We start from the raw sequence: 27,361 nt of genomic DNA on the forward strand, positions 1-27,361 counted from the left end.
CCCTTTAGCCAGTTCTAAAGTTGAGTTTTAAAAAATTACTCACATATACCTCAGAAGAGCAGTTAGAATGAATTGGCAAATGTTATTGTAAAGTTCTCTGAAAACAAGGAGTGCCACTAAATAAGCATTTAACATTTCTCACAGTATGAAACTTATTTCAACTTTATCACCAGTTATTCTTCATGCCTCAGTTTTGCTTCTGCTGTAATATATTTCCTTTAACCTTCTTCTCCAAGACAGGCTTACACCTCCAAGTTCAATTATTCTGTCAATTGTGTTTTAAAGTGTACTGATTTCTATTAACCACTTGTGGTATCAATTTGTTGATCTGCTCATTCTTCTGAACCAATCATCTTTACACCCACCAAAAGCTGGAATGACAATTAAACTAAGGAAGGTGAGAATTATTCAAGAGATATTAAAGCATAGAAGTAAAGACAGTGGGAAAACTGAGATTCAAAAGAGCACTGAGGGGAAAATACACATATACTAAAAAGCATAGCACAAAGCACATAGAGGCACAGAGGGAAAAGAGAAGAGAGAGGTGGAAAACGGATCCTGCTACACCTCTCTTTCAGCACCAAGGACAGAGCTTCTGAAGGGCTGACCCAAGCAACGTTCAGTTTAGGGTCCCTCCCAAATTCTCTAGAGAAAATGATGCATTCGAAAGCAGCTATGAAACATGCAGTAAGGTCTAATAGGGAAGCTGGAAGAGCAGCACACAAGTGATTTCACCTGAGAGGCAAAAATGGGTGATTTTCTTTCTGTTCATTTCCACAGTTTCTGTGTCTTGGGAAAGGCAAAGTTTGCTTTGCTTGGGCATGTCTGCTGTTAGTAAATGGCTGCAGGAGCTGAGGTGCTAAACCCCACAGTCTCCAGAAATCAGAAGAAATTTTCAGGGTAAGTAGTTTTTCTTTTCGTTTCTAGTTTAATAGACAGTGTTTTCCTGAGAGGTTATTTAAGCAGTTTGGGGTTCTGTGGTTCTCTGAGAACACGCATTAAAACTCTGTACCCTCTCTTATTTAAAAACCTGAACCGCTGAGGAAACTGTTTTCATTTTCTTCTCATTTTTTGGGCAGTAGAAACCTGTTCTCTTTCTCTTTTTTTTCCCCCAAATTAGATCCTCATGGGCTCTAGAAGCTATATCAAGGCAGAATTAAAAGATAGAAAATAAAAAGCTGTTACTATTCCTGAGATTTTTATGGAAGTTGATTGTTTTCCTCTTAAGGGTTTTACTTAATTGGAAGGGTCTGTTATTTTAAATTCCCCAATTCAGCACCCTGGTAATCCAGGGCTGAGGGTTTGGAGAGGCACTGTTTTCAATGGTCTATTTTAAGTCAGGCTGTTTCCAAGTCAGAATCCAATTATTCCCAACAGAGATATGCAGTACTTGAGATGATAATTGTGTATATTTTCTTTACTGATGGCATATGATTTTGAGGGTATTGTTGTTTAATTGTAGGACTTTCATTACTTACTGTAGCTTATCGGGTCAACGGAAGTTGTTGCAATTAGTCATTTTTCCAGTTCATGCCTTTAGTTTAATCAAATACTATCAAAATGAACGCACAAACATTCATTTCTAAACGCATTCTGCATGCCTGTTTGCACTTTACAGGTGAAGCCCTTTGCTTACTGACACTAAAAGGTCAGTAAAATGTCTGTCCATGGGTAGGAGTGAAGAATCGCTGCTTGACATAGCATTGGATCTCTTGTAGCCAAAGAGAAGCAGATACCATATGAGAAAGATTCTTACTCAGACACATGTTTATTTATAGTTGAACATTTTTAAGGGTCTGCTTGGCTAGCAGTGTGCAGAGTTGTTGGGCATAGAAAACACTGACAGTATCCGAATGCATGCCTGATATTAAAGAATCTATACAGAAGCCTGCTTATTATGGAATATGAATTTAAACAAATACAAAGTAGATTTTACCGAATACTAAATTCATTTTCTAATGTATTGAAGTTTGTCATCAATTAACATTTACTTATTGATTGATTGACTAATCCATCGAGTTCCCCATTTTATCTCTGAATAGAATGGTAGGATGCTCAGACATTAGAATTTGCGATGGAAAGTAGGGATGCTCTGCTTTACTGGGAAAGTTTAATGAAGAAAAACTATATTACCTTAGCTACTGGATCTCAGTAACCAGATATATTTTTTCTCTGTACATGTACCAACAATGTAGATGTGCCCAAAAATATAAATAGGCTAGGTATTTCAATGCACTCGTGAATTTTTAGTAGGAAAATAAACTAGACAGCAATTTTCAAGAATAAAGTGCCATAGAAATGCTAAAGACTACCTCTAATAATAATGACAATGTAACTCCCACTGTTTCTATGTGCAGTGTGCACCTGCATTGACTTCACTGAGCTTGGTCTGCTCATGTGCACAAGATACTCTGAAAAGGCGAGATTTTAAAATTAGCCCGCAGGGCTTCCCTGGTGGCGCAGTGGTTGGGAGTCCGCCTGCCGATGCAGGGGACGCGGGTTCGTGCCCCGGTCCGGGAAGATCCCACATGCCGCGGAGCGGCTGGGCCCGTGAGCCATGGACGCTGAGCCTGCGTGTCCGGAGCCTGTGCTCCGCAACGGGAGAGGCCACAACAGTGAGAGGCCTGCGTACCGCAAAAAAAAAAAAAAAAAATTAGTCCCCATTTCAGGCTTGTCTCCTTCACCTGAATAATGGGGAAGTTAAGAACATGGAGCTCTGGAAACAGACAGATCTTGGGTTGAATCAGCTCCATAATTACTGGTGTATGACCTCAGCAAGATACTTAACCTTTCTGTTACTTACTTTCTTCAACTGCAAAAATGGGGATAATAATAGCACCTATTTCCTTCATCAGGTTGTTGTGAGGTTTAAATAAGATAATGCTTATAAAATGTTAGCTATAATTATTAATTTTTTCAGGCAATATAGCAAGTTTGCATTGAAGCCCCAAGCCAGAAAAGCTCTGGAGACTAGAGGTCAGGATGTAACTGAGTGAAAGTTTAGAGGTTGCAAAAGACGGAGATCTATGATATAAGTAGTTGGTCTTGTGACCCTGCTATCAAGGCATTTTGTTCTGGGTTCAGGAAAAACCATTTCTATCTGGAAATGACTGCCCACATCACCTTCCACCCCCAGCATAGACACATTAAATAAGTCACAAGTTTTGGATTTAGGGAGACACAAGATGAAAGCTAGGCTCAACGTAGACCCCTACACATTGTGTAATCTTAAGAAAGTTACTGAGTCTCAATTTTTTAACCTATAAAAGGAAGATATCAATATCCACCTTCAGGGTTACTATAAATATTAAAACGAGGTAATATCTGTACAGTACTAGCGCCCGGCACACAGTAGCAACCAGAAGCGGTAGTGAATATTGTCTTTAGAAGGAGGTTGAGAACTCAAGATGTTTCTGTTTTTCTTGTTTGTTTTTTGCTTAACTTGATAGCCTTGAGAGAAGAGAACAAACAATTAAAACCCTGTAAATCTTAATAAATAACTTCTTAACAAACTCAATGGGAGCCTGGTATGGAACCAGGAGCCCAAACGAGACAACCTACAGATAGATGTTCCAGGCAGACTGTGGTTCCACACTGAAGGACTGAATAATCATCAAATCAGGATGTATGTCATAGCTGATGGGGACCTGACCATGCTCTGTGCCCCTGTGTTTTAAAGTAGATTATTCACTCACTCTAAGAGATGCCAGAATAAACTATAAAGACTGTGTAAGAAATTCAAAGGCTCGTTGAAATTTGTAAGTAGTATTATATATAATGATTCTTAAAAGAGTAAGACCAATCTTCTAGCCCTTGCCTTCTCCACTTTCTCACCTCCATCCACTCTTAACTAACACTCTTTGCTGAGGTCATCAGTAATCTCCTAATTTCCAAGTCCATTAGACACTCAGCAATTGTAGTTTATTTGACCCATGCACCTATTCCCACTTGCCCTTAAACAATAGAAGCTACAATATTTTAAGTGCAACGTGCCAGACATTATGTTAGAGCCATGAATCTCAATGGGGAGAGCAATTTTGCTCTGCAAGGGACATTTGACAATGTCGGAGACTTTTTTCACTGTCACAGCTGGGGCGAGGGGAAGTGCTGCTGGCATCTAGTGAATAGATGTCAGGGATGTTGCTAAAAATCCTACAATGCAGATGACAGCACCCCCTGCCCCAAGAAAGAATTATCCAGCCCCAGTTGTCAACAGTGCCAAGATTTTACGTATATAATTTTAGTTGACTGCACAATAACCCTATAGATGGGTATGATTATCCTGATTTTGCTGATGAAGAAACCAGGCTATCATTATGAATTACTTAGAGAGTGATTGTCAAGTTAATGAATTCTCCGGGCTCTTTACTTCTCCTACCTGAGACCAGTTTACTATCTGATAGCATGTCTATCAAAAGGAGAAAGAAAGGAGAAAACGCAGCCCAGTTCTGTGTTATATAAGCAATGCTGGTTAAAAAAAATTTCTTTTTAATCTAAGGAGGGAGGAAGTTCAAACAATGAAGCCGAAAAGTGGGGAGTAATCTAGCATCTCACTCATTTTCTGCTTTCACCTCCCACACCCACAAACTCATCAGGAACTGCCTGGGCAACCAAGGCTTACCCCCACCTGCTGCTCTAAAGAATCTAAGAGCAGAGACAGTGCAATGCAAAAAATAAGTAAATCGGAAACTCATGCAGTGGTGATTACAACGTCAGGCTCAGAATTGATTTTCAGAGTTGAGGGTTTCCTTTCATATAGTTTAGTCATTGACACTTAGCTGTACTATTTTTAAGTAGCTGTCAAACCTCGGCAGAGTAAAATGTCCAGCAAGATGGTAACAAATATCCCAAGGTTTTATGCCTCCCTCCTACCTGACAGGGAAGATGAGGCTAAGACATCATAGGAAAGAGTGATTTCTGGCCATTGATTTCCAACGTGGCCCAGTTGCAGAAGGAAAGGCGTTCTGGGCCTGAGCCTGCCTCGAAGGTGAAAATATCCTTGAACAATCAGAAAGCTTTGTGTTTTTCCAGAAGCTCTTGGCAGCAACAGTGCTATCTCCAGGGTAGTGGCTGCCCTTCTCTGAATAATGAGAAAATTATAATTATTATCAAAAATTATTATTATGCTTTAAAATATATTTAGTGCAAACAGTGTGCCAAGATAAAGAACGATTTTTTTTTTAAACAATTCTCTGAATTCATTCCAAATCACTCGCCCCCTACAATTATTTGTTCATTTTAACACTTTCACGTTCCAGGCTGAAACATTCAAAATAGCATACAAAATGACAGCCAGGATTAAGCCAATCTCCTAATCAAAGGAGAGCAGCAGTTAGCAGAATTGAGAGCAAATCCTGGCCACCAAGCCAGCCTCTACCTCTGCCACAGCCTAGAGCAAGAGTTCCCACGGAGGCCCATATACTCCATGTCTAAATATTTTCGTTATAATTAACAAACACCATTGAATGAAATGTTTACTCCTCCTGTCTTGATAAAGGCACCTTCTTAACAATCTGGAAGGCCAGATTTGAATTTAGGGTTCCTGGGCCTTAAGAGTTCAGTACAAAATGTGAGAGGGCAGGAGAAGCTGCCCCACCCGACATCCCGTCCCAGGGACTCTGTCCTCTTCTCTCCACACCTCGGGCTACATCCAAGCTATTCATCTGAGCTCATCCAAACAGCTACCCCTGGAGCCCATGGGTCCCACACATACATGCCACAGTCTTCCTTCAGGGTGACACATCCAAAATGAGGCTGGTGCTGCCCGAGAAATAGGCTCCAAGCAGTTTGGGCAGAGAATCCTGAGATCTTGGTACCAAGAGTATGGTCTAGAATGGGAGTGTGGACCCGATGGATCTTCTCCTTGGTGCCATGGGAGAGCATGACCTCATCCTCTAGGAAGGATACAACCAGATGGGGTCCAATGTGGAGCCCTCGGAAGCACAGCGCCCAGGGCAGGAGTCACTCTTACCCAAGTCTCAGGGTCCTACCATAGGCTATAAGTCTTGTGCTTCCCCCCAGCATGTGGCTTTGATGCACTGCTACCCTTGGCACAAAGTCATTTCCATATTTTTCTTCAGGACACAATGACTTTTGTCCCCCACAGACATGCACAAACCTGGCTTTAAGAGCCCAGAGTCTCTTCTGGCCCCAACAGGTTGGTGTCATGCGGGCAACCAATGGGCTCTGTTGCCTTTCCCACGCTATGTCCAAAGTCCCCACGGTTGGAGGATTGGCTTTTCCCAGAGGGCTAGTGATGTGACAGTTGCTATGGCTTTCAGATGTCAAAGAAGGGCGTTGGGAGGCCTGCATGCCAGTTCTGCCGCTAAGAAGCTGTGACTTAAGTTGTTAATCAACTCTCTGGGTCTCAATTTCCCTGTTTGAACAGTGAGGGCATTGGACTAGGTCAGAGATTGAAAACTGATGATGCATGGGTCATTGGCTATGGATGTGGGATTTTGGGGTGAAGGGGGGATGGGAGACTTCATAAGGCTTAAATATTTTTTAAATTAATAATGAGTCTTTAAAAATTAGGAGGTTTCAGGAATTCCCTGGTGGTCCAGTGGTTAGGATTCGGCACTTTCACTGCCATGGACTGGGTTCAATCCCTGGTCGGGGAACTAAGATCCCACAAGCCACACGGTGCAGCCAAAAAAAAAAATTAGGAGGTTTCAAATAAAATTCAGGACATGGATTTTCCCTAAATATAAAAACCACTGTACTGCCTCTAAACCCCATTATTCTTGAGATTTTCTCCCACAGCCCAGGCTCCCAAACCCACCATGTCCTGCTACATAAGACCCAAGAGAAAGAATGGGAGATTGAAGGAAGTGAAGGGAGGCATGGGAAAGGCAAATGCGGGCAAGAGAGATAGGGAGGGAGGAGACAAGGAGAGGGGCTGGGAAGCTAAGAGAAACAGACCAATGAGAGAAAAAGAGCTGAGACTTGCATAGCTTTCTAGGTGTCGGGCATGGCTGTCAACGTCTTCCGTATGTAATAGCTCATTTAATCTTCACAAAATCCCTGTGGGACGAGTTCCATTATATCCCCCATTTTACAAAGGAGGAAACTGAAGCTCAGAGAGGTGAAGTTACATGCCCAAGACCCCAGAGTTTGGAAGTGGTAGAGCTGGGATTCTAATCCTGCAACAGCTCCCCATCTCACTCAGAGTCCAAGCATGGTTCTTTCAATGGCCCAGCACGACCTCTCAACTTCACACCCTTCCACTCTGCCCCTGCCTCACCCAGCTCTTTCCACTGGTCTCCCTGCTGTCCCTTCCACCTGCCAGCCGCCCTGCCGCCCTGCCTTTGTACCTGCCATTCCTCCTGCTTGGCTATCAGCACAGTGGGCTTCCTCAGGTCCTCCAGTTCGTGACTCAACTGTCACCACCTCCACGAGGGCTTCCTGCTTACCTAAGTACTCAACACACACACCATCCTCACCCTGTCCTCACCCCCTTCCCTACTTTTTTGTTCTCCAAAATACATGTCATCATTGAACATACCACATCTTGGATTTATCTTGTTTATTACTGTCTTCTCTGGAATGGAGGCTTCATGAGGGCAGGGATTTTTTTCTATTTTTTTCATTGCTGTATATCCAGGGCTTAGAATAGTGCCCAGCATATAGAAAGTGCTCACCAAAATATGTATCGAATCAAAAAATCAAAAAATGTACCCAAAGCAGCCAAGCTCCAAAGAGTCTGACTTGACCGACATTGTTTTCTATCTCCTCTCAGTAAACGTGTCGGGGTCCCTCCTCTCCCTCCGGGCTATGGCGCCTCTCAGCCAGCTGGGGGGCCACATCAACACCACGTGTGCGGCAGAGAACTCCACCGGGGCCAGCCGGGCCCGCCCACATGCCTACTATGCCCTCTCCTACTGCGTGCTCATCCTGGCCATCATCTTTGGAAATGGTCTGGTGTGTGTGGCCGTGCTGAAGGAACGGGCCCTGCAGACCACCACCAACTATCTGGTGGTGAGCCTGGCCGTGGCAGACCTGCTGGTGGCCACCTTGGTGATGCCCTGGGTGGTGTACCTGGAGGTGAGTAGGTCGCAAGTGCAAGCTGCCCATGTGACCGTGCTTGTCTTTGTCTTCCGTGAGCTCCTGGCATCTGGGGTCAGAATGCTCCCTGCCATGATCCAGGGTCTAGGGAGGGAAGGACAGCTCCTGCCATTCTCCCTTTCATGAGGGACCTGAAAGTCCTGAGAGCACCATTATTCCAGCATCACTTGCCCACGTCAGAACCAGGGAGCTGGGAATGATTCTCTCCCCAGGCCTCCAGCATCCAGGTGACTGGACTTGAGTGATGGGACTTGTCCTAGAAATGCACCAGGCTTACTCTCTGTGCCAGTCATGTTGCAAAGATACGGGGGGTGGGGTGGGAGCAGTCCAGTGGCCATCCTCATCAGTGTTTCAATGTATATAGGGGTGGTTATGTGCAGGAGGCGTGTAGGGGCAGAGGAATTAATTTTAAAAAAACAATTTTCTTTTTTAACTGAATGAGAGGAAAAGAGAGCAGGAATAGTCTGCAGATAGATCAGACTTCTGATGGTTCAGTTGCCCTTGGACTCAGCATTTTCCTCCTGGGTACCAGCTCTCCGCAGACTCCGCTTCCAAAGGAAAAGACCAAATTTATATTTTTGGTGCCTCCCTCACCAGTTAGATAATGCAGCAGACCCTGGAGAATTCTGCCGGAGAGAAACATTTCTTAAATTTGAAAGTATTTTCATTTGAAAGTGCAAAACAGAGTCAGGAGTTGATCAAGACAAAACATCCATTTGCTAACAAGGAAATCAGGGTGCCTACACCTATTCAAGAAACAGATATTCCTACCAGGAAAACATGCAATTACTAAAGAGTTTTTTTAAAACCCTTAATATCCTGTTAATATTTCTCCTCTGCACTGTGTATCATTCTAAAAAGGTATCCAATGAAGGCTCAAAATGATGCCATGATTAAGAGAAATTAAAATTCATCAAATTAATATCTCAGTTAATATTAATAGTGAAGATGACAGTTAATTAAGTATGACATATCACAGGAGAACAAAAACCTCGAACATAGACTGCTTAGACGAGTAACCGTATTAAAGAATGACTGGGGACTAAAATTAGACTTATGATCTCAATGGGGAGACATTAAGGAAAGAAATCAAGGAGATAGAAAAGGAAAGGAAAAGAATAAAAACAACTAGGCTGATTGGGATAGATTTAAAGCCTAAGGGAATACTCAGAGAAAAAAATATGCATTAATTTTTCCCAGTTAGGATTATCTTGACGTCAAAAGGTCTTGTAATTATCTTGACCTTTCTGTCAACCCAATTAGGCCGAGACATCCTTGAAGTCAGAAGCTATGTCTTTGTTCTTTTTTTCCCTGTAGTCCAAACATACTACCTGGCACATAATATGTACTAAATAAATATTTGATGTATGAATGATTAAATGAACCTGGTCTGCAATGTATGCATTAGATGGGCCATTCCTGCTTATACCATCTGCAGCTACATCTATTGTTACAATGAACTATTTACTTTTATTTTATTTTTTAATAATGACACTGAAAAGGAGTTAGAAGTATATGATATTTCTGTTCAAGAGTGAGGCAGACTTTAGGTGCTACAACCCAGTGTGGATGGATTAGTCAATGATTCAGAACATCGCCACACCCTCCTCAAAAGTGTTTCTGTCCATCCCTATACATTACAAGGATTCTTATGTCTGCCAGAAGGATGAATGTCGGAAAGAAAGGCAGGAAGAGAACCTTCACTCTGATAAGCATTTTAATTGCCTCTGACATAAAACCAGGCTTTTGGTGTCTGTGCACTCGGGGCACTCATTTGCTGTCCATTTGTGATTGCTTCCAGGACTCTGAATGGATTATATTGGAAAACCTCTGTAGATACGGGTATAGGAGATGGACATTGTGACCTTCTCACGCTAGATACCCCTGGCATCCCCTTCTAGCCACACCTGCCAGTATGGGTGGTACGCCCCCTCTACTGCTCAGCATATAGGAGCAACTGAGCAACAGAGGGCTGGCATGAAATCTTGCCAAAGGCCTTAGTGGACTCTCCGCAAGTTGTATCTATGGGTTTTCCCCTGTGAGAAGAGCTCTGCTGGAGCTCTTGTTTTCCCTCATTAAAACCAAGATGCCCTCTGTCCGACAGGTTATTTACAACAGGTAGGTGTTCAGTAATCAAGAGTACAGTCACATAAGTTTAAAATCATACAAAAAAGATGTGGGAGAGCAGAGACATCTCTCCACTGGGAAATGGGCTTTGTGACCTCCTTTCGGTCCTACCCACTTGCTTCAAGGCTCTAGTAATTGCAGCTTAGTATCTCTACGTCACTTTCCCCAACAGTCAACTAAGGGTCTGTCTCAATAAAAGACAGAATATGACGTTAGGTAGCCATCATTAACAGACAACCAGTTAAGATAATAGAAGGCTCTATTCCAAAGGATCAGGTCTCCCTATCCCACCCCAGTCTGTATATTTCCCTTAGTCTTAAATGCCTGCCTGCTTTCTGTGGACCCCAGAAGTAGACTGGGTGCTTTAACGAGAGAAAAGAACACTTTGAGCTCTTAAAGTGATTGTGAATACATAAATTCACATGTCTCAGAGAAGAGCAAAAAGTGTTACTCTCACTAACTTGTCCTAATGATGAGTAGCTGGTCTAGTAATTAGAAGATCATACCAAAGAGCTCCCTTGAAAAGAGGAAAGGATGCAGTGTTGACCACAGAGACTGTTGGAGGTTTGAGGGCCCCCAGGAGGACAGAACAAACATAAGAACACCATGAGGGGGCCAAATTAGCTGTCAAATTCCCAGCTTCCCACGCTTTGATTTGAATGTATCCATCTTGTTTGAAGGGAATATTGGCTCACATTGGCCAGACCCCTTCCTTCAGAGGAAAACTGGCTCATCATGACAGACACCAGTATATATGAGTTACGAATGTTTTGACTGTAAATATTGGAAAATTTGACTCACTGTGGCTTAAACAAATAGGAGTTACTTTTCTCACATAAACAGAATTCTGGAGGAAGGAGTTCTGTTGGTATTGGTTCAGCTGCTCCAGGTGCCATCAAGGACCAGACTCCCATTCTTTCTGTTCATCATCCTTGGCAAACTCACTTCCTCATGCTACTCACAACAGGGCTGCCATAGCCCCAAGCATCATGGCCATACTCAAAAATAGGATGTGTGGGGACAGCAGAAAAAGAAAAAGTAAATAAAAGCCCTTTCCCTGGAGTGGCTTGAAGCATCTCCCTAAGGAACTTCATTTGTCTAATTGGCTACACCTGGAACATAAGGTCACTTTTAGATGCAAGGGAGGATAGAAAAGGAAAAGTGAAAATGTGGGTTTTATTAAAAAAGAAGATGTGGGGGTGATGTAGGCAATAAAATGTCATATAACTTTGTGCTTCTTCTGGAATTCACTGGGATGAATGTTATTCTGATGCAAGGTTGTGCTATGAGAAAGACTCAGAATTGGGAGTCAGAAGGCGTGGAGTTAAATGAATAAAATGAAAGTGACAACTACACTTTCCCTACCTCACAAGGTTGATTTAGGCTCAACTGTCATCAACTGAAAAAAATGTTTCAATAACTGAAAAGTGTGATTATAAATATCTCAGTTTAGACAATTTTATTGTTAAGTAAAAGAAACCTTAACTCCGATTGACTTAAACAATGAACAGAATGCATTGGCTCTCATACCAATGAGTTTAAAAGTCCTGTGGTAGGGTGGGCTGCAGGCACAACTTGAACAGGGCTCCAGTTCCATTTCTCTACAGTTCTCTCAGCTCTGTCTTCTTCCATATACTGACCTTATCCACAGGCAAAGGGTAAGCTATAGACCTCACATGTGTGCACCACACCATTCACAGCAAAAGAGAAAATCCATGTCCCAGAATTTCTAGTAGAAGTGTCAAGATGTACTTCGATTGGACTGGCTTATGGCACACGATTTTCTCTGAACTAATCACTGAATAGAATTGTCAGTTTAGCATAGGTTATGTGTACCTTCCATAGAACACATCAACTGCTCAGGAATCTCAGGGATTCCCAGTGGAATCCAAGGACTATTGGAAAGAGGAAAGAAGACAGTCAGCAAGTATGCACCACAGTGGCCTTCGCTGGTACCATTCTCATCATGAAGGTACACAGAAGACTGGGCCTGGACAATATATTAAAAGGGACTAGCGGGGGCCCGTCACTGACTTTCTTCAGTTTCCTCAGTCCTCAGGCCTAGCAGAGAAGTTGAGGGCAAGAGCCATGCAGGTGACCTCAGAGTAAATTATATTCCAGAGGGCCCTGGCCTGGCCATCTCTGTAATTCAGTTTGCAGCATTTTCATGAAAACTCTTTTCTGTTCTGTACCAAAGAGTTCTATCTCCGATTCCCTCTCAAGTTTTTAATTTCCTGATCTAGAAGCTGCAGTCTGTTTGGAGCTCCCTCTCTAAGCACCAACATTCCATTTTGTTCCACTCGGTTAAGCACCTTTTGTGATGTCTAATACACTTGTATCAGGGCAGAAAGGCAGCGTAAGCAACCAGGGGGACATTTAGAATACTAAAGTCAGAGTACTTGGGTCCCAGTGTGGACTGGAGAAAAGATTTGAGGGTTAGGGAATATAGACAAGCAAAAAAGTGCCAAGTGGGTTCAGGCAGGGAAACTCGCCATAGAGAGCCTGATCGAAGGTCAGAGAGTGCTGTTTTGGGAGACAGATGCCTTTGGACTTGTTATGATATTGATTATTAAAAATAAAGACTTTTTTAAGAAGAATTTTACCATTGTTCAAAAAACCCCAGATGATAGCAATTTAAAAGCTCCCTACTGAAAAAAAAAAGCAGGGGGTTCTCACAGTCTCTTCACCAAAGTCTAGATTTTTCTGGAAGTCATAGACTGTGAAAGCTGGAAGGGCTTGGAGAGTATTTCTGCCGTCATTTCTAAAGTGTGATCCAACCTCAAGAAATTTCTGGCCACATTCCAGTGACCGGGATTCTCTGTGGGCATGGGCCTCAGGGTCTGCACTTTAAAAGAGCTCCTCCATGACTCTCATGAACCTAAACTTTGAGCTAAACCTTTATGACAGGGAGCTGCTTGTTCAAAATACAGACTGATGGGTGTACCCCAGATCTACCAAACCGGAATTTCTAGGGGTGGTCCTGAAAGTCTATAGCAACTGTAACAAACCCTTAGTCCCAGGCCCATTCCCACCCCAGCTGATTTGTGCAGCCAGCTGGCCATCTGCTACAAACTGACAGGTAGGAACCACTAATCTGTAAAAACCCGATTTCGCAGATGAGGAAATTGGGATTCAGAGAAGTGAAAAATCCTTATTTAGTACCCTATTTTGTCCCACAGCAATCTCCTCCTGCAAAAAAAAAAGAAAAGGAGGAAGGAAGGAAGGAAGGAAGGAAGGAGGGAGGGAGGGAGGGAGGGAGGGAGGAAGAAAAAAAAGGATTTCAAATGTGGCAAACAAAAATGGAATGAAGAGGCTAATTAGAGAAGTAATTCCATCTTTTCTCCTTGGATATCTCCCACAAACAACTAAAAATCCATCCCTTAGAGCAGGAGTTCTTAACCTGGGGAGTCCATCAACTTGGATATAAATAAAATTACTTCTTTATTTTCACTAAACCGAAATTAAGCACTTCCTTCAATTATGAATGTCAGCATCAACCCACAGCAGAAGAAATCCTTAGCGTCCCCGGTGGAAATCACAGATATTTATATTTTCAAATCGCATTACAGTTTTTGCAGACCCCTAATACCATTTACACTCATCAGTGCTTCGAAACTACTAGGTCTTGTCATTTAGTGCATTCTTAAAGAATCACATATTTTTTTTAAAAAAACTTTGGTAACTATATTTTGATATAATCACTATCCTTTGTGATCCACTGTATTTTATTTCACGCATTTAAAAACATTCTTCTGAGAAGGAACTATGAGGCCAAAGGCATCCAAGGGATAAACAATGCTTAAGGAGCTCTAGGGACAACCATTTCTTTCTTTCTTTTTGTGGTACGTGGGCCTCTCACTGCTGTGGCCTCTCCCGTTGCGGAGCACAGGCTCCGGACGCGCAGGCTCAGCTGGCTCAGGGGCCCAGCCGCTCCGCGGCACATGGGATCCTCCCAGACCGGGGCACGAACCCATGTCCCCTGCATCGGCAGGCAGACTCTCAACCACTGCGCCACCAGGGAAGCCCTCTTTCTTTTTTAATATATATATTTTAAAATTTTACTAAAGTACAGTTGATTTACAACGTTGTGTTCATTTCTGCTGTACAGCAAAGTGACTCAGATATATAGATATATCTATATCTATATCTATATCTATATCTATATATATATCTATTCTTTAGGGACAAAGTCATGCCCCCACACCCCCTAGAGCCAGCATTTCCCAACCCTTCCAGGCAGCAAAAATCACTGGAGGGACATTATTCTGAGTAGGGCCTAAGAATCATTTTAACAAGAGCCTCAGGTGATTTGGGAAATGCTGTCTTATCAGAAAATTTGGGAAATGCTGCCTTAGGCTGTGTCTGTTGAAAATCAATAGCCAACTTCAGTACCTGAAGACACTCTTGCTTCTCCCACCTTCTGTATTGCCAAAGGGAGTTAGTTATATTCATTAGCAAGTGAGAGTAACACCATCTGGCTGCTGTTTAATTCCAAAGTGAGTTTTATTCATTAAAATTTAGGAAGAAGGTAGAATCATGTTTCTAAAAAGCCTTAAATCAATCAGATTTTTTTTTTTTTTTGCTTTGCTTTGCTTCTCCTTTAATTTCAAAAATCACTTTACCTTTCATGTTCTCCCAACACTCTGTAGTACTCATCTCACTGTCAGCACTTATCATACTGTATCATAGTCATTTTCTTAGCATCCATCTCCTGGGCCCTCAGTTCATCCCTTCCCATTCACACATGACTCCCCCTAACACACAGATACTATATTCTGAGGCCCTGGGAACAAAAACAGGTTTAATTCATTTCAGTACACCCACCCCAGCAAGGTATCAGCCCTATAATGGGCCCTCAGTGAACAGCGGCTATGTGGGTGGGTAGACAGACCAATGCCAACTCTTCTCCCTCCTATGACATGAGAATGGAGTTAAACTGCACACTTCCCAGAAGCAGCGTGTCGGGGTGCTGACCTCTGAGAGGCAAAACAGAGTAATGGTTGATATTAAGGGTTTGAAATTCCAGCTACTTTTTTTTTTTTTTTGCTGTACATGGGCCTCTCACTGTTGTGGCCTCTCCCGTTGCAGAGCACAGGCTCCGGATGCGCAGTCTCAGCGGCCATGGCTCACAGGCCCAGCCGCTCCGCAGCATGTGGGATCTTCCCGGACAGGGGCACGAACCCGTGTCCCCTGCATCGGCAGGTGGACTCTCAAGCACTGCGCCACCAGGGAAGCCCCCAGCTACTTTTACTAGCTATATGTCCTTAGGCAAATTATTCAACCCCTCTCAGACTCCATTTCTTTATCTATAAATTGGAAAGGACATTTACCTCATTTGGTTGCTGTAATAGTTACTTAGCATGTTCTTGGCCCTTTATTGATCTTTCACTATTATTTACTTGGCATGGAGGACTTAAGTGTTTCCATTACACATCCCACCAATTAGGGAAAACCAAGTGATGGCACCTTAGCGGGAATTACTTAAATTAGCTAATCACGTTGTTTTCTTCTTGACACTTAGCTGAGATCAAGGAGTGAATGGGGATTTTGCTGGCAGAGTTGGAGACAGGATGAGAGGAGAGCCAGAATGGGGTAGCACAGTGGGGGCCTGGAAGCCAGAGGGCAGCTTGAAGGCTTTGGTCCTTAGGGGCTCAAGAAACCAGGGACCAAAGAAATCTGCCAGGTACATACTTTCACTAGGCCCCAAAGTCAGTAGCCCCCACTGTTTTGTGCTGTTTTTCTACAACCCTGGGACACAAGCAATCAGAAGGAGGTGTCTCATTCCCTAGAAGGGGGTTGATGCGGTCTGTCACACAAAAATCCTTGATGGCACAAGGTTTTCTCCTTCTCCCTTGTGGCCACCCACTTCCATCCCTTTCCAACAGCTGCCCCTTCCTCGCCTGACACCCCCATACAGCAGGTGTGTAACAACCTACATTCCAGTGCCCCACCTGCCTCTATAGCCATGCCTCTCTGGGCAAGGTACTGAACCTCCCCAAGCTTTAGTTTCTTTCTCTGCAATGAAGATAACAATAGTCCTCTCTCACAGGACCATGATCAGCAATAGAGGCCATGTATGTAAAGTTCAGACATCGGTAATTATTAGTATTAACACAGATTATGTCAGAGACCATTCCTTCTGTCAGAATATACTTGCAGGCTGGGCATTGCTCTAGGAGCCTGGATGCAGCAGCAAACACATAAGAGTCCCTGCTCCTATCAGGTTGACTAAGTTGCAGTCATTTAATCTCCTATCAAATAAGTGTATAATTTGTCTTCAAAAAGCTTTAAGAGCATAGACAGTTTTAAACAATTCAGGTATCAAGTTATCAGAATCAATGTTTCAAAGTTAGAGAACTTTCTGGAATGGGTCATATGGGTTGGTGACACACATAGATCGAGTTCTCAATAAATGTTAGCTTGTATTAACGGTATTAGGATCTCATGATGATCTCTAGTTACTTTATTTAAGAATGGCTTGCTTCTCCAGTTCTCTTCAAGAAGATCTTTTTTAAAAACCTCTTAAAACACGTAACAGGGCTTCCCTGGTGGTGCAATGGTTAAGAATCTGCCTGCCGATGCAGGGGAAAACAGGTTTGAGCCCTGGGCTGGTAAGATCCCACATGCCGCAGAGCAACTAAGCCCGTGCGCCACAACTACTGAGCCTGTGCTCTAGAGCCCGTAAGCCACGACAACTGAAGCCCGCACGCCTAGAGCCTGTGCTCCACAGCGAGAGAAGCCACGGCAATGAGAAGCCCACACACTCGCAACGAAGAGTAGCCTCTGCTCACCGCAACTAGAGAAAGCCCAAGCGCAGCAATGAAGACCCAACACAGTCAAAAATAAATAAATTTTTTAAAAAAATTTAAAGCACATAACATACCCTCCTCCAATGAACTAAGTATTAGGAATTTCACCGTACTTGTTTTATGAATGAATGAATGGACAAATGAGCAAACAAATAAACGAACAAACAGGACATCCAGCAAGCCTGCAGTTTTCTATTGTTCTAATGATCCTCTCTCACCTACACTGTCCCCCAACATATGTACACAAACAGGCACTCACAATTTTTCAAAAAAAAAAAAAGTGGTTTTCCCCAATTTAAGATGTAAATTGTATAGTAAACATATGTGAAAAGAGATTTAGTATACAAATTTCATCTTTTGCAAGAAGCTTTTACAGCATACAACTGTCCTATGGATTGAGCAAAACCATCTTCTATTATCCTGGTTCCTCTCATTGTGTTATGACTATACATGTCCCTTTTTAAAAGTTTTCATTCTCAGAATTCCTTTAAAATTCATATTAAGCTTTTATTTACATAGAGTCAAATGGTTGGACTAAAAGAGAGAAAGTAAATCCACAACTAAATGAACAAAAATGATGACTTCAACCCTAGTTTGAACTTTTCATTGTTGCTTTTAAACAAAATACTTTCGGTCAGAGTTTCTCATAGTAGAGCTTGGAAATGACCAAATATAGGGAAAAGATCAAATGCTGAAAAGGAAATAAATCTAAGGGGAAAGAAATTAGTAGGGAAGGGGAAAGAGAGAGAGCCTTTCAGGAACTTGCATTAGTGCCATAAAACAATGATGTATAGTCAAGTGGCCTGGTGATATAACCAGCATCTTGGATGAGAAAAATTAGACAGAGGGCCAACAGCATCTTCATGCACTATTTTTTGTAGCTTTTTTCCTTGAGAACCTACTTCAGAGGCTACTGTACCTATGTTTCACTCCCTTTTCTCTTGAATAGCCATTGGTCCTGCCCAGCAGAGATAACACGAACACCCAGCTATAGCCTGGGGTACAAAGCTTCACAGGTTTCCCCTTGAGAACCATGGTGCCCAAGAATGGCAGCCCCAAGGGCAGGAAGCTGACAAATGCACAAAAGCCTCGGGGCCCCAAGAGTGGCATTTGTGGATGAAAGTGATAATCTCCCTAGCATATCTCTCTGGCTCAATTAGGTAATGTAAAAAAATTTTTAAAGAAAATAGAAATGTGCTAGAATATAACTTAAATTAACTAAATTCCTGACTTACTTATAAGTGTTACTCGGGGGAGTTATGGAGCTTGGAACACATGTGTAAATGCGTGAGGTCAGAACCATCCTCAGTGATTCCGTGAATAGTAAAGAGGATCTGGGCCCCTTTCCAATGCCCTGGACACACCTTCCCCCTGACCTCTTGGTGAGTGGGACCATGGTGACGAAGGCAGGCACACCAGCACGGATTTATTTTACATAGGCTCTTATAGATGTTGTTAAAGCTTCAAAACCGGAAGCCAGATAGATTTTCATTTTGGAGGTAAGTTTGATGAAAAATGTGTTCTCAGTTTATTTCCTGGTATATGGTGAGCTCTCGACTGGGCGGAGGGCTTCAGAGACGCAGTTTTGGCACGGTGCACACATCTGGCAGTCACCCAAGTTCTTTTACTCCCAGCTGTGCATCTATGGGCGTATCACTTAACCACGATGACCTTTAGTTGCCTCCTGAGTTTGAACCAGATGAGCAATTCACAGACCCTGGTGTGATGGGAGACAGGGGGATTTATTTTTTTAAAAACCAAGATTCATGGGCCCCAAATCCAGAGACTGTGACCCAGGAGGTCTAAGGAAGGGTTCAGAAATCTACATCTTTAATGAGCACCCCGCTGTGAACCACACTTTGAGAAATGCTGGACTAATTGATTTGGAAGATCCCTTCCAGCACTAACATTCTATGGATTTATCCTTTCTTGGGCGACCAGTCTTGGGCAGCCTGACAGTCCCTCGATGCCTACCTACCCTTGGTAATGATGTTGTACCAACAGGGTGGGCATGTCTGCGTCTGTGCAGGGCAGCCTAGGGAAGGTGGTAGAGTCGAGTGGGTTGCTGTCTCTTCGCTGGGGGGAAACACTAACATCCTTGTCTCTGACACCCAGGTGACAGGCGGAGTCTGGAATTTCAGCCGAGTTTGCTGTGATGTTTTCGTCACTCTGGATGTCATGATGTGTACAGCCAGCATCCTGAACCTCTGTGCCATCAGCATCGACAGGTAAGGCTGGGCTTCCCTTCCAGACTTAGGAGAGAGGTGGCCTAGGTCAGGTGGTGGGGGAAACCACCTAGGGAAGCTGTTCTTGCTATATTCAAGGCACAGGCTTTGCATCTGATGGCACTGGGGTCACTGCCATGTACAACTTAACTCCGGGACATTTTCTTTTCTCTCTTTTTCTTTTAAGCGATGGCTTGTAGGTGAGAGGAAACTCCTGTGACAGGAGAGAAATAACTATCCTATAAGCTTTCCTTTCCCCCAGAGGATTCTGGTTTTGCTTTTCCACCACCCTTGGGGCTTTTGTGATTCCTAATTTTTTGTAGGGAGAAAAGGTGAGGGGGACAAAGAGGTGAGATGAGCTGACACATTTAGGAGAGACTGTTCCTGTTGTTATTGTGTTTTGGTAAAGGGAGGGAGATAGAGCAGGGGCAAAAGACAGAGAGGGGAGAGAATAGCTTGGGAGCTTGGGAGTACCTGTGAGGAGGGAGAGAGGAGTGGAGAATGGTAATTTTAGAAAATGTGGCTGTGCCCTATTTATTTATTTCCTTCATAGAGTTTAAGAAAAACAAGTAAAGAACAATGTTTTTAGAATTGCCTTTTGGTTGCTGGAGTGGATTTCTGTGATTTTGTCTAGAGCCTTTGTGTGTTCCACCAGAGTAACATCATTCTCTATCCCTAAGAGTGTACTGCCTCGGCTCTGGGGACCTCTGTTCCTCTCTTCCCCTCTCTTTCAGTTTCCTCTCCTCTTTCCCTTTCCCCTCCCTGAGTCTTAGATCTGCCACGGCTCCAAGGACATCTGCCATGGCTTTCCAAGGACACTGAGCGCCCTAGGGAAAGGAAGTCGCCTTCGAGCTTATGGCCCCTGTTGCCAGTCAAGAGCCTCCAATCTAGGGCTTCCCTGGTGGCACAGTGGTTGAGAGTCCGCCTGCCGATGCAGGGGACACGGGTTCGTGCCCCGGTCCGGGAAGATCCCACATGCCGCTGAGTGGCTGGGCCCGTGAGCCATGGCCGCTGAGCCTGCGCGTCCGGAGCCTGTGCTCCGCAACGGGAGAGGACACGGCAATGAGAGGCCCGCGTACGGCAAAAAAAAAAAAAAAAAAAAAAAGTCTCCAATCTTCCCTTCTCTAAGTCCCCGTCCACCTCTTCTTTTCCTACAGTCTCTCCCAGGAATATTATCCATCCACTCCATAGCTCCAACAGGTGACCCCAAATAAAATCCACCATCTACTGTGAATTTAGCACATGGTGCTAAGGCACGACAAAGCCTTAACTCGTTTCCTCTTCACAGCAACTCTCAGGTACTATTACTATCTTCATTTCCAGCTTCTTAGACTAATTAAGGAATTTGCACAGTCACACAGCTGAGAAGCAGTGCCAGGATTTGAATTCATGTCTATCTGACTCCAAGTTAACAATCTTAGGCTTTGTGCTAAGGCTCCTCAAATCTCCAGCCTCACCCCTAATTTCTCCCCTGATATCCAGACCACATTACTTCCCGGATATACCACTGGCTCCTACAAGGCAAAATGTTAAAAACCAAACCATCAAACCATCACAGCACCAAACCATCTTGACTTGATGATCTCTTACTGACCATGTCATTCTTCTGAAAACTTGGATTTTGTTCGATTCCTTTCTCTTCATCTCCCACATCTAAGCAATCAACGCTCACAGACTCTATTTCTGAAATGCTTTCTAAATGTGACCCATCTTTCCCTTCTTACCTCACCTGCTTATTTGGGGCTCCTATGACCTCCCACCTAGACTTCTGCCACAGCCTCCTAATTGGCTCTTCAACCACTCTCAGAATTATTCCCCCAGAAGTAAAGCCCGAATGTCTATTGCCCTACTCAAAACCCTTCAGTGTCTCCCTGGCCTGTGGAATAAAAACTGAAGTTACCTTCACAGCCTAAGATTCAAAGTTTTCCACAATATGGCCTCACGTTAGTTTTTCAATCTCATCTCTTTCTGGGTTGCCCTCTAGCCCTCTCATGCTCCAAGGCCGATCACACTGGCCCCCTTTTCTGTGAAGCCCTTCCAAATGTCTACAGCTTAATTCAGTCACCCCTGTACTCTCACAGTGCTTCCTCTGTAACCATTTGTGGCATCTCCAGGCTCCCTTTGCAGGAGTCCTAATACACGTCCTCCTCACCTCCCCAAGTGTGACATTCACGTGACCCACTGTTGTGCCCTCTGTATCAACAGCCCTAAACTTCCTTGCATGTGTATAACCAAAGAATGGGCATAAAAACCCTATCCTCTAGTGATACTGCAAACCCAACCAGACAACTCGGTGGGCTTTGACTTTTATCATTTGCTTGCCATCACTTGACTTTTATTACTTGATTGGCTAGCCTGAGAAGGAAAATTAAAGAACGTGTCCATAATGCTGAAACTAATACCATTAAAGAATGTGTTAAAAATAAAGGGATACAATTGCATAATTGTAGATATACCCAAAAAATCCACATTGATTTGTATACTTAGATGAATTGTGTGGTATGCAAATTATATCTTGATAAAGCTGTTAAAAAGTGAAGGGATAGTTAGTGATTTTATAATATGTTTAGCTCTCTGAGAACAGAGTTCCTCCAATAACATCTAAGTTTTTTGTGTGATTTCCGGACATTTAGTACATGTTTTAGTACATGCTCTCAGAAATATATCATTTACAGAAGTAATAGACTGCATCTGGTTTGCTATATCATCACCTCCACCACCCCAAACTATTATATCATCCTAGTTCCTCATTACCTGTGAATCTCCCTGCTGTGCCTATTACAGAGCTTTGAACAAGGAATATTAAACCAGGGAATTTCCCTGGCGGTCCAGTGGTTAAGGCTCCGCGCTTTCACTGCCGAGGGCACAGGTTCAGTCCCTGGCAAGGGAACTAAGATTCCGCAAGCCACCCGCTGCGGCCAAAAAAAAAAAAAAGGGAATATTAACTGAATCCTGAATCTGGTGGTCCCTGCCTGAGGGTAGCCAATGCTTATACCACAAATATGCACCTTCAGAAAGGACATGAGAGAGTAGGATCAGATCAGCCTTGGAGGAGGGAGGGAAGAGCTGTATAAAGAGAGCTTCTAGAAGAGGCTCTGGGACAGCCCCCCCCCCCCCCCCAGCCTTCCAGTTCCGACCCTACCCTCTACCATCTTGGAAAGTGTGCCTATACACTCCACCCACACACATTCTCACACATGCCGCTGGCAGGTGAGGCTGTGCAGGCTGTGCACTGGAGTGTGGGAACTGAATTCAGCCAAGGGCTTCATTGCCAAGCCTTGAGTAAACAAAGAGAGGGTGCCCTTTACCGGGCAGGAAAGGGTATCTTTTTGTAACTTGCACAAAAGTACCATTTTGTTGGCAGCGGTCATGCTTAATACACGCTTCTACTTGCACCACCTAGTAGATACAACCAACAAGAACAAACCTTGAACTGGCTTCTGTCCCATACAGGGAGAACTCCCAGAATGCATACCATTCACCTACCTGCAACCTGAGGAACAAGTCCTGCCTTAGACCGCAAAGGACAAAGATGCACCCCTCTTGGCCTGTAGGTCTATATGAACCAATCCTCACCAAACTTCAAAATGGAGCCTCCTTTCTCTTCTAGGACTGAAAATAGGCCTTGGAAAAGCCGTCTCCATTATCCTTCACAGCAGTTTGCAGTACACAGCATTAAATTCTGTTCATGGGATGCCAAATAGTTGGTCAATTCATTAAAAATGCAGTCATTCATGCAGACCTTTGGTCTTCACACAATGCTAGTCACCCGTCTGACAAACTTGACCAAATGGATTCAGCATTTTTTGGTCATGAAGCCCTGATCTGTAATAACAGGGTGGTAAGAGATAGGAAAGAAAAGGAAATGATAAAAGGGTTTTTGAAAGCAAGTAATGCCATTGTCATTAGATTCGTAGGCATAGCTCTGGATGTTGGGATTAATGCCGCCTTTTCTTTTGTAAAAAGCAGAGTGGGTGAGCACAACCCCCTAACCCGCCCTTGGCTCCTTGCCTCCCAGTAGGCCAGCCCCCTCCCGCCACATCCTGGGTCAGAACTAACTCGGGGAGAGGGCTGAGAAAGTGTCAAAGGAGCAGGACAAGATCCGAGCAAGCGGTGAGAATTCGAGTCCTCCGCAAGGAGCCCAGGAATAATGCAACCAAATTCATTCACCAGGGAGTTCTTTAAGTGGCTCTCAAACGGCACCCATCACATAGGCAAGCCTCCGCGTCTCTGCAGCGAGCACAATAGGTACCAGATGAGTCACCGGCACCTTGGATTTTTAGTTTGCATCTAAATAAGCACTTTATGTTTGCAAAGGGCTTTCCAGTCATTTGCAAAAAGCTTTCTCCTTCAACCATTCCGTGAGGGGAGTCCACGGAACTAAAGATTTATTGAGCCCCCTGTCTGACCAAATAAAAGGTGGTGAAAAGCAGCCCTCACAGAGCTCGGAGGCTCATTAAACCCAGGCGGGGAGTTAGACTCAGGTCCTCCCACCCAGCCCAGCCTCCTTCCTCCCCCACTGCCGCTTCCCCGGGACGCACCTTCCTCTTTTCACACACACACACACACACACACACACACACACACACACCTCCCTCCCACTTGGGGACAGGGCCCCAGGCAGAGGTCGAATTCTGTGAGGATCCTGAAACCTTCAGCAGAGTGACAAGCCCACGGACCCCTGTCACAGAATTGGGAGTCGTAAGGGGCGTTAGAGTTTAACTCATTTGTGCAGAAATGAGTTAAACTAAATGCCCCCACGGGGACCCGTAGCCTCTTAGGTCTGAAACTAGAACCTGAGTCTCCCAACTCCCACACCACCGGTCTGTCTGGCCCCTTCATTGGTGGAGGCGGGGATGGGACACCGAGGGAGGGGCCTCTGGCCATGCCGGCACCCAGTTTTCTAGGTGCTATTTCCTGGGACTAAACCAGTCACATTTCCTTTGTCTTCAATGCCCTGGCTACCTCTGTGCTAATCCTAACTTGAGTGAATCTAAAGGCAACAGCGGTAGAAATAGCTACCATTTCTTTAGCATGTACTACGTGCCGGGCACCAAGAGCTTGTCATTATCGCTAACCCTCACGACATCCCAGCAAGGTAGGTGTATTACCCGCACTCTACAGGTAAGGATTCTTAAGACTAGACTGTGTGGGTAACCTTGCCCAGACTACACAGCTGGTAGGTGCAGGAGAGGGGGTTCAGCCAGCCTCTTTCTACTCCAGCTCACTGCCTTTCTCAGAGGCTTAGCCTACTCTGGGCCCCTAGCTCTGGGTCACACTGCATGGCTGGAAATCCTGGCTTTCACTTAATAGCAAGGTGAACTTGAGCAAGTCAGTTAACCTCACTGGGCCTCAGTTCCCTGACCTGTTTAGGGGAGATCAGAGCAAAAGCGTTGTTATGAAGAGTAAATGAGTTAATGTTTGTAAAGGACTTCGAATGGTTGCCTGGCACCTAGAAAGTGCTGTATACTTGTTTGTTTGAGAAATAAATAAATTTAATGTTCCCTGATAATCAGGAATAAGGGGCAGACACCCCTAAACTCACTGATACGAGCAATCGCAGATCCCTTGGGCTAGCACAGTAATAATGACAATAATAATAATACTGTCTTTTGAATGCTTAAGATGGACCGGGCATATTGTGCTAAAACACTTCCCAGAGATCCTCGCATTCAACACGCATAACAGCTCTATCAGGCGGACTCATTATCCCCCTCGTGCGATGAGGAAGCTGGGTCTCAAAGAAGTCACATCTGTGGTCCAGGTCACAAGGTTCAGCGGCAGGCCAAGCGGGATTCAGACGCTAATCAGTCTGTTTCCAACGTCCATTGACTTACCCACTGAGCACACTGCCCGCGTTCCGGCCACGCCAGAAAAGACCCAAAAAGCTAGGAGCTCAAAGGGAGGCGGCTGGCCAGGTAGCGATTGGGCAGCACGCGCAGCGCGCGCTCACGCTCTGACCGAAGACCCGGAAGAGCCGGGTGAGCGCATCGGGCCCACGCCCAGCCCAGCCCTGACCTGCGGTCGGTCATCGGCGATCGATTCGGGAGGAGATCAGAGGCTGAGCAGTCTGCTTGAGTTGGAATTCAGGGTGCCTGCAGGGCTGCAGGCACCAGGGGGGCCGAGCTTTCCCTCCCCGCCTCCCCACTGGGGGCCTGGAGAGCCCCCAGGTGAGCCGTGAACTTCTCACCCCGCCGCGCTGACTGGGTTCTTGCTGCATTCTGGTGCCCTCCGATGGCCAATGCCGGAACAGCCTCTGTGTTTCAGCCCCGATGGCAAGCTTCCTGGCGTTTTTCACCCTAGAAAAAATTTGGCGCGGCGGTGTTGGCGGGGGGGGGGGGGGTCTGATTTATTCTAAAAGTTTAATCGTGTTTTAAAACTAAGAAGAAAAAATATATAAATGTAACAGTGGTAAACGTAGTCTCATCTCTCACTTCTTACCCAAGTTAACAAGAGTTTTGACACAGAAATTTTCCCTAATGCAGACTTTCTCCAACTTGTCTAATCTTGTAAGATGCACTTGCTTGTTAAAAATACAAACTTCTGGAGTGGAACAAGTATCCAAGGGTGTGGCCTTGGAATATGTGTTTTAACAGGACCCCCGGAAATTAATACAATCAAGCTAATTGATGGGGAAACTCAGTTCTGGGTAGCCGCAATGCTCTCAAAGTACAAACCACCTTTCAGTGCCACGTTTCCTGAGGAAGCCCTTGTCCCCCGTAAGGCCTCAGAGACTTCCAGTGCCCTTGGCAGGGAGCAGGGCACCCAGGAGAGACCTGGCCTCGGAGACTGGTACCACCAGCTGTGGGAACTTGATTTCATCATGCAACCTCTCTATGTCCTTGATTCCTCCTTTATAAAATGGAGCCAATGCTCCCTACACTTACCGACTCATTGAATTAATGGGAGTCTCCAAGAAGTTGCTGAATATTAAAGCGGATCTAGGAAAGTGTGCAACATTCAGTGGTGGGCTTGGAGTCAGCTTGTAATGGCTAGTGGGAACTGATTGGCAAAATTTTAGTTTTTTGAGCCGGTTATTAAACCATTGGTGTAACTTGAAGTGGACAAGGGTGGGAGTATTTGTACCACAGAAATTGACAAATGGTATAAATTAGGGCTTCTTTCCACCTGCAGAGCCAGTTGTTAGGCATTTAGCAGCACACTACCAAATTATGGAATGGTCGGGTTCTTTTACATCCAAGGTCATTACGTAAATGAAGGCCAACAGGTCTGGACAGGAAGAAGTGTGCCATACCTTTCCTTCCCGACCCTCATCAGCTCTTTGGCCAGGACAGCTGCGGGGCTTCAGGCTCAGCCTCTCCTCTACGGTGCCTAAGGGATCACTGCTAAGGGCCAGACCCTGGTTGACATATTTGACGTGAAGCCCCAGCTCACTGCCCCAGCAGAGTCGGAAGTCCTGAGAGAGTGAGAGGCCTGGAGGAGTGCCAGGTGCTGCTTGCCCTGCTCCTTTATTGCCAAGTTAGGGATTCAAGGGAGGATCTATAGTGTATGTGCATCAGGAGAAGGGAACTGGGTTGTCATGGGCCTTCCTTGAGCCTGGTGGTGGGATCGTAATTTGACCTTATTAAATAAGGACTCTATTTCTCCCTCTTGACAAAGAAGCCACCTCTGTCACATGTTAGGGTGCCAAGGCCAAGTTCTGCAGAGTCTCCCTCCATCTGAGCCCTCAGAGCTGACTCTCAGGCTGCTCTTTGGGGATACAAATGTTAACACGTGAACTCTAAGGCCAGATGCATATAAGGCAGATGAGTCAGGTGGCTGGCACATATAGGAGGAGCATCAGGGAGCACTACCCCACCCCCTCCAGCCCAGGGTCTGTCCTTCCCTTCCTCAGCCCCAAGCCTTGAGGTGTACAAGAGGAGCCAAGGGGGTTCCTGCTCTGCATCTGGCCTCCAGGTTCCCTGGACACTGACGAGACAATGAAAAATTGAGCATATGTACTATTTACAATTGCCAAGATATGGAAGCAACCTAAATGTCCATCAACAGATGAATGGATAAAGAAGATGTGGTACATATACACACAGTGGAATATTACTCAGTCATAAAAAAGAATGAAATAATGCCATTTGCAGCAACATGGATGGACCTAGAGATTATCATACTAAGTGAAGT

At 44.6% G+C, this 27,361-nt stretch overlaps 1 protein-coding gene across 2 annotated transcripts in view; it reads left to right on the plus strand.

Annotated features, from left to right (window-relative positions):
* The first annotated feature begins 7,773 nt into the window (after positions 1-7,773).
* DRD3 (dopamine receptor D3) overlaps positions 7,774-27,361 on the plus strand; it is a 36,052-nt gene continuing 16,464 nt past the window's right edge. For both annotated transcript variants that reach the window (XM_032630863.1, XM_032630865.1), the window contains exons 1-2: positions 7,774-8,043; positions 19,116-19,228. In XM_032630863.1, the coding sequence (XP_032486754.1) occupies positions 7,774-8,043; positions 19,116-19,228 (383 nt within the window). The remainder of the gene's footprint in view (positions 8,044-19,115; positions 19,229-27,361) is intronic.

The sequence above is a fragment of the Phocoena sinus genome, chromosome 4 (genome assembly GCF_008692025.1).
Source record: "Phocoena sinus isolate mPhoSin1 chromosome 4, mPhoSin1.pri, whole genome shotgun sequence".
In the NCBI taxonomy this organism is placed as follows: domain Eukaryota; kingdom Metazoa; phylum Chordata; class Mammalia; order Artiodactyla; family Phocoenidae; genus Phocoena; species Phocoena sinus.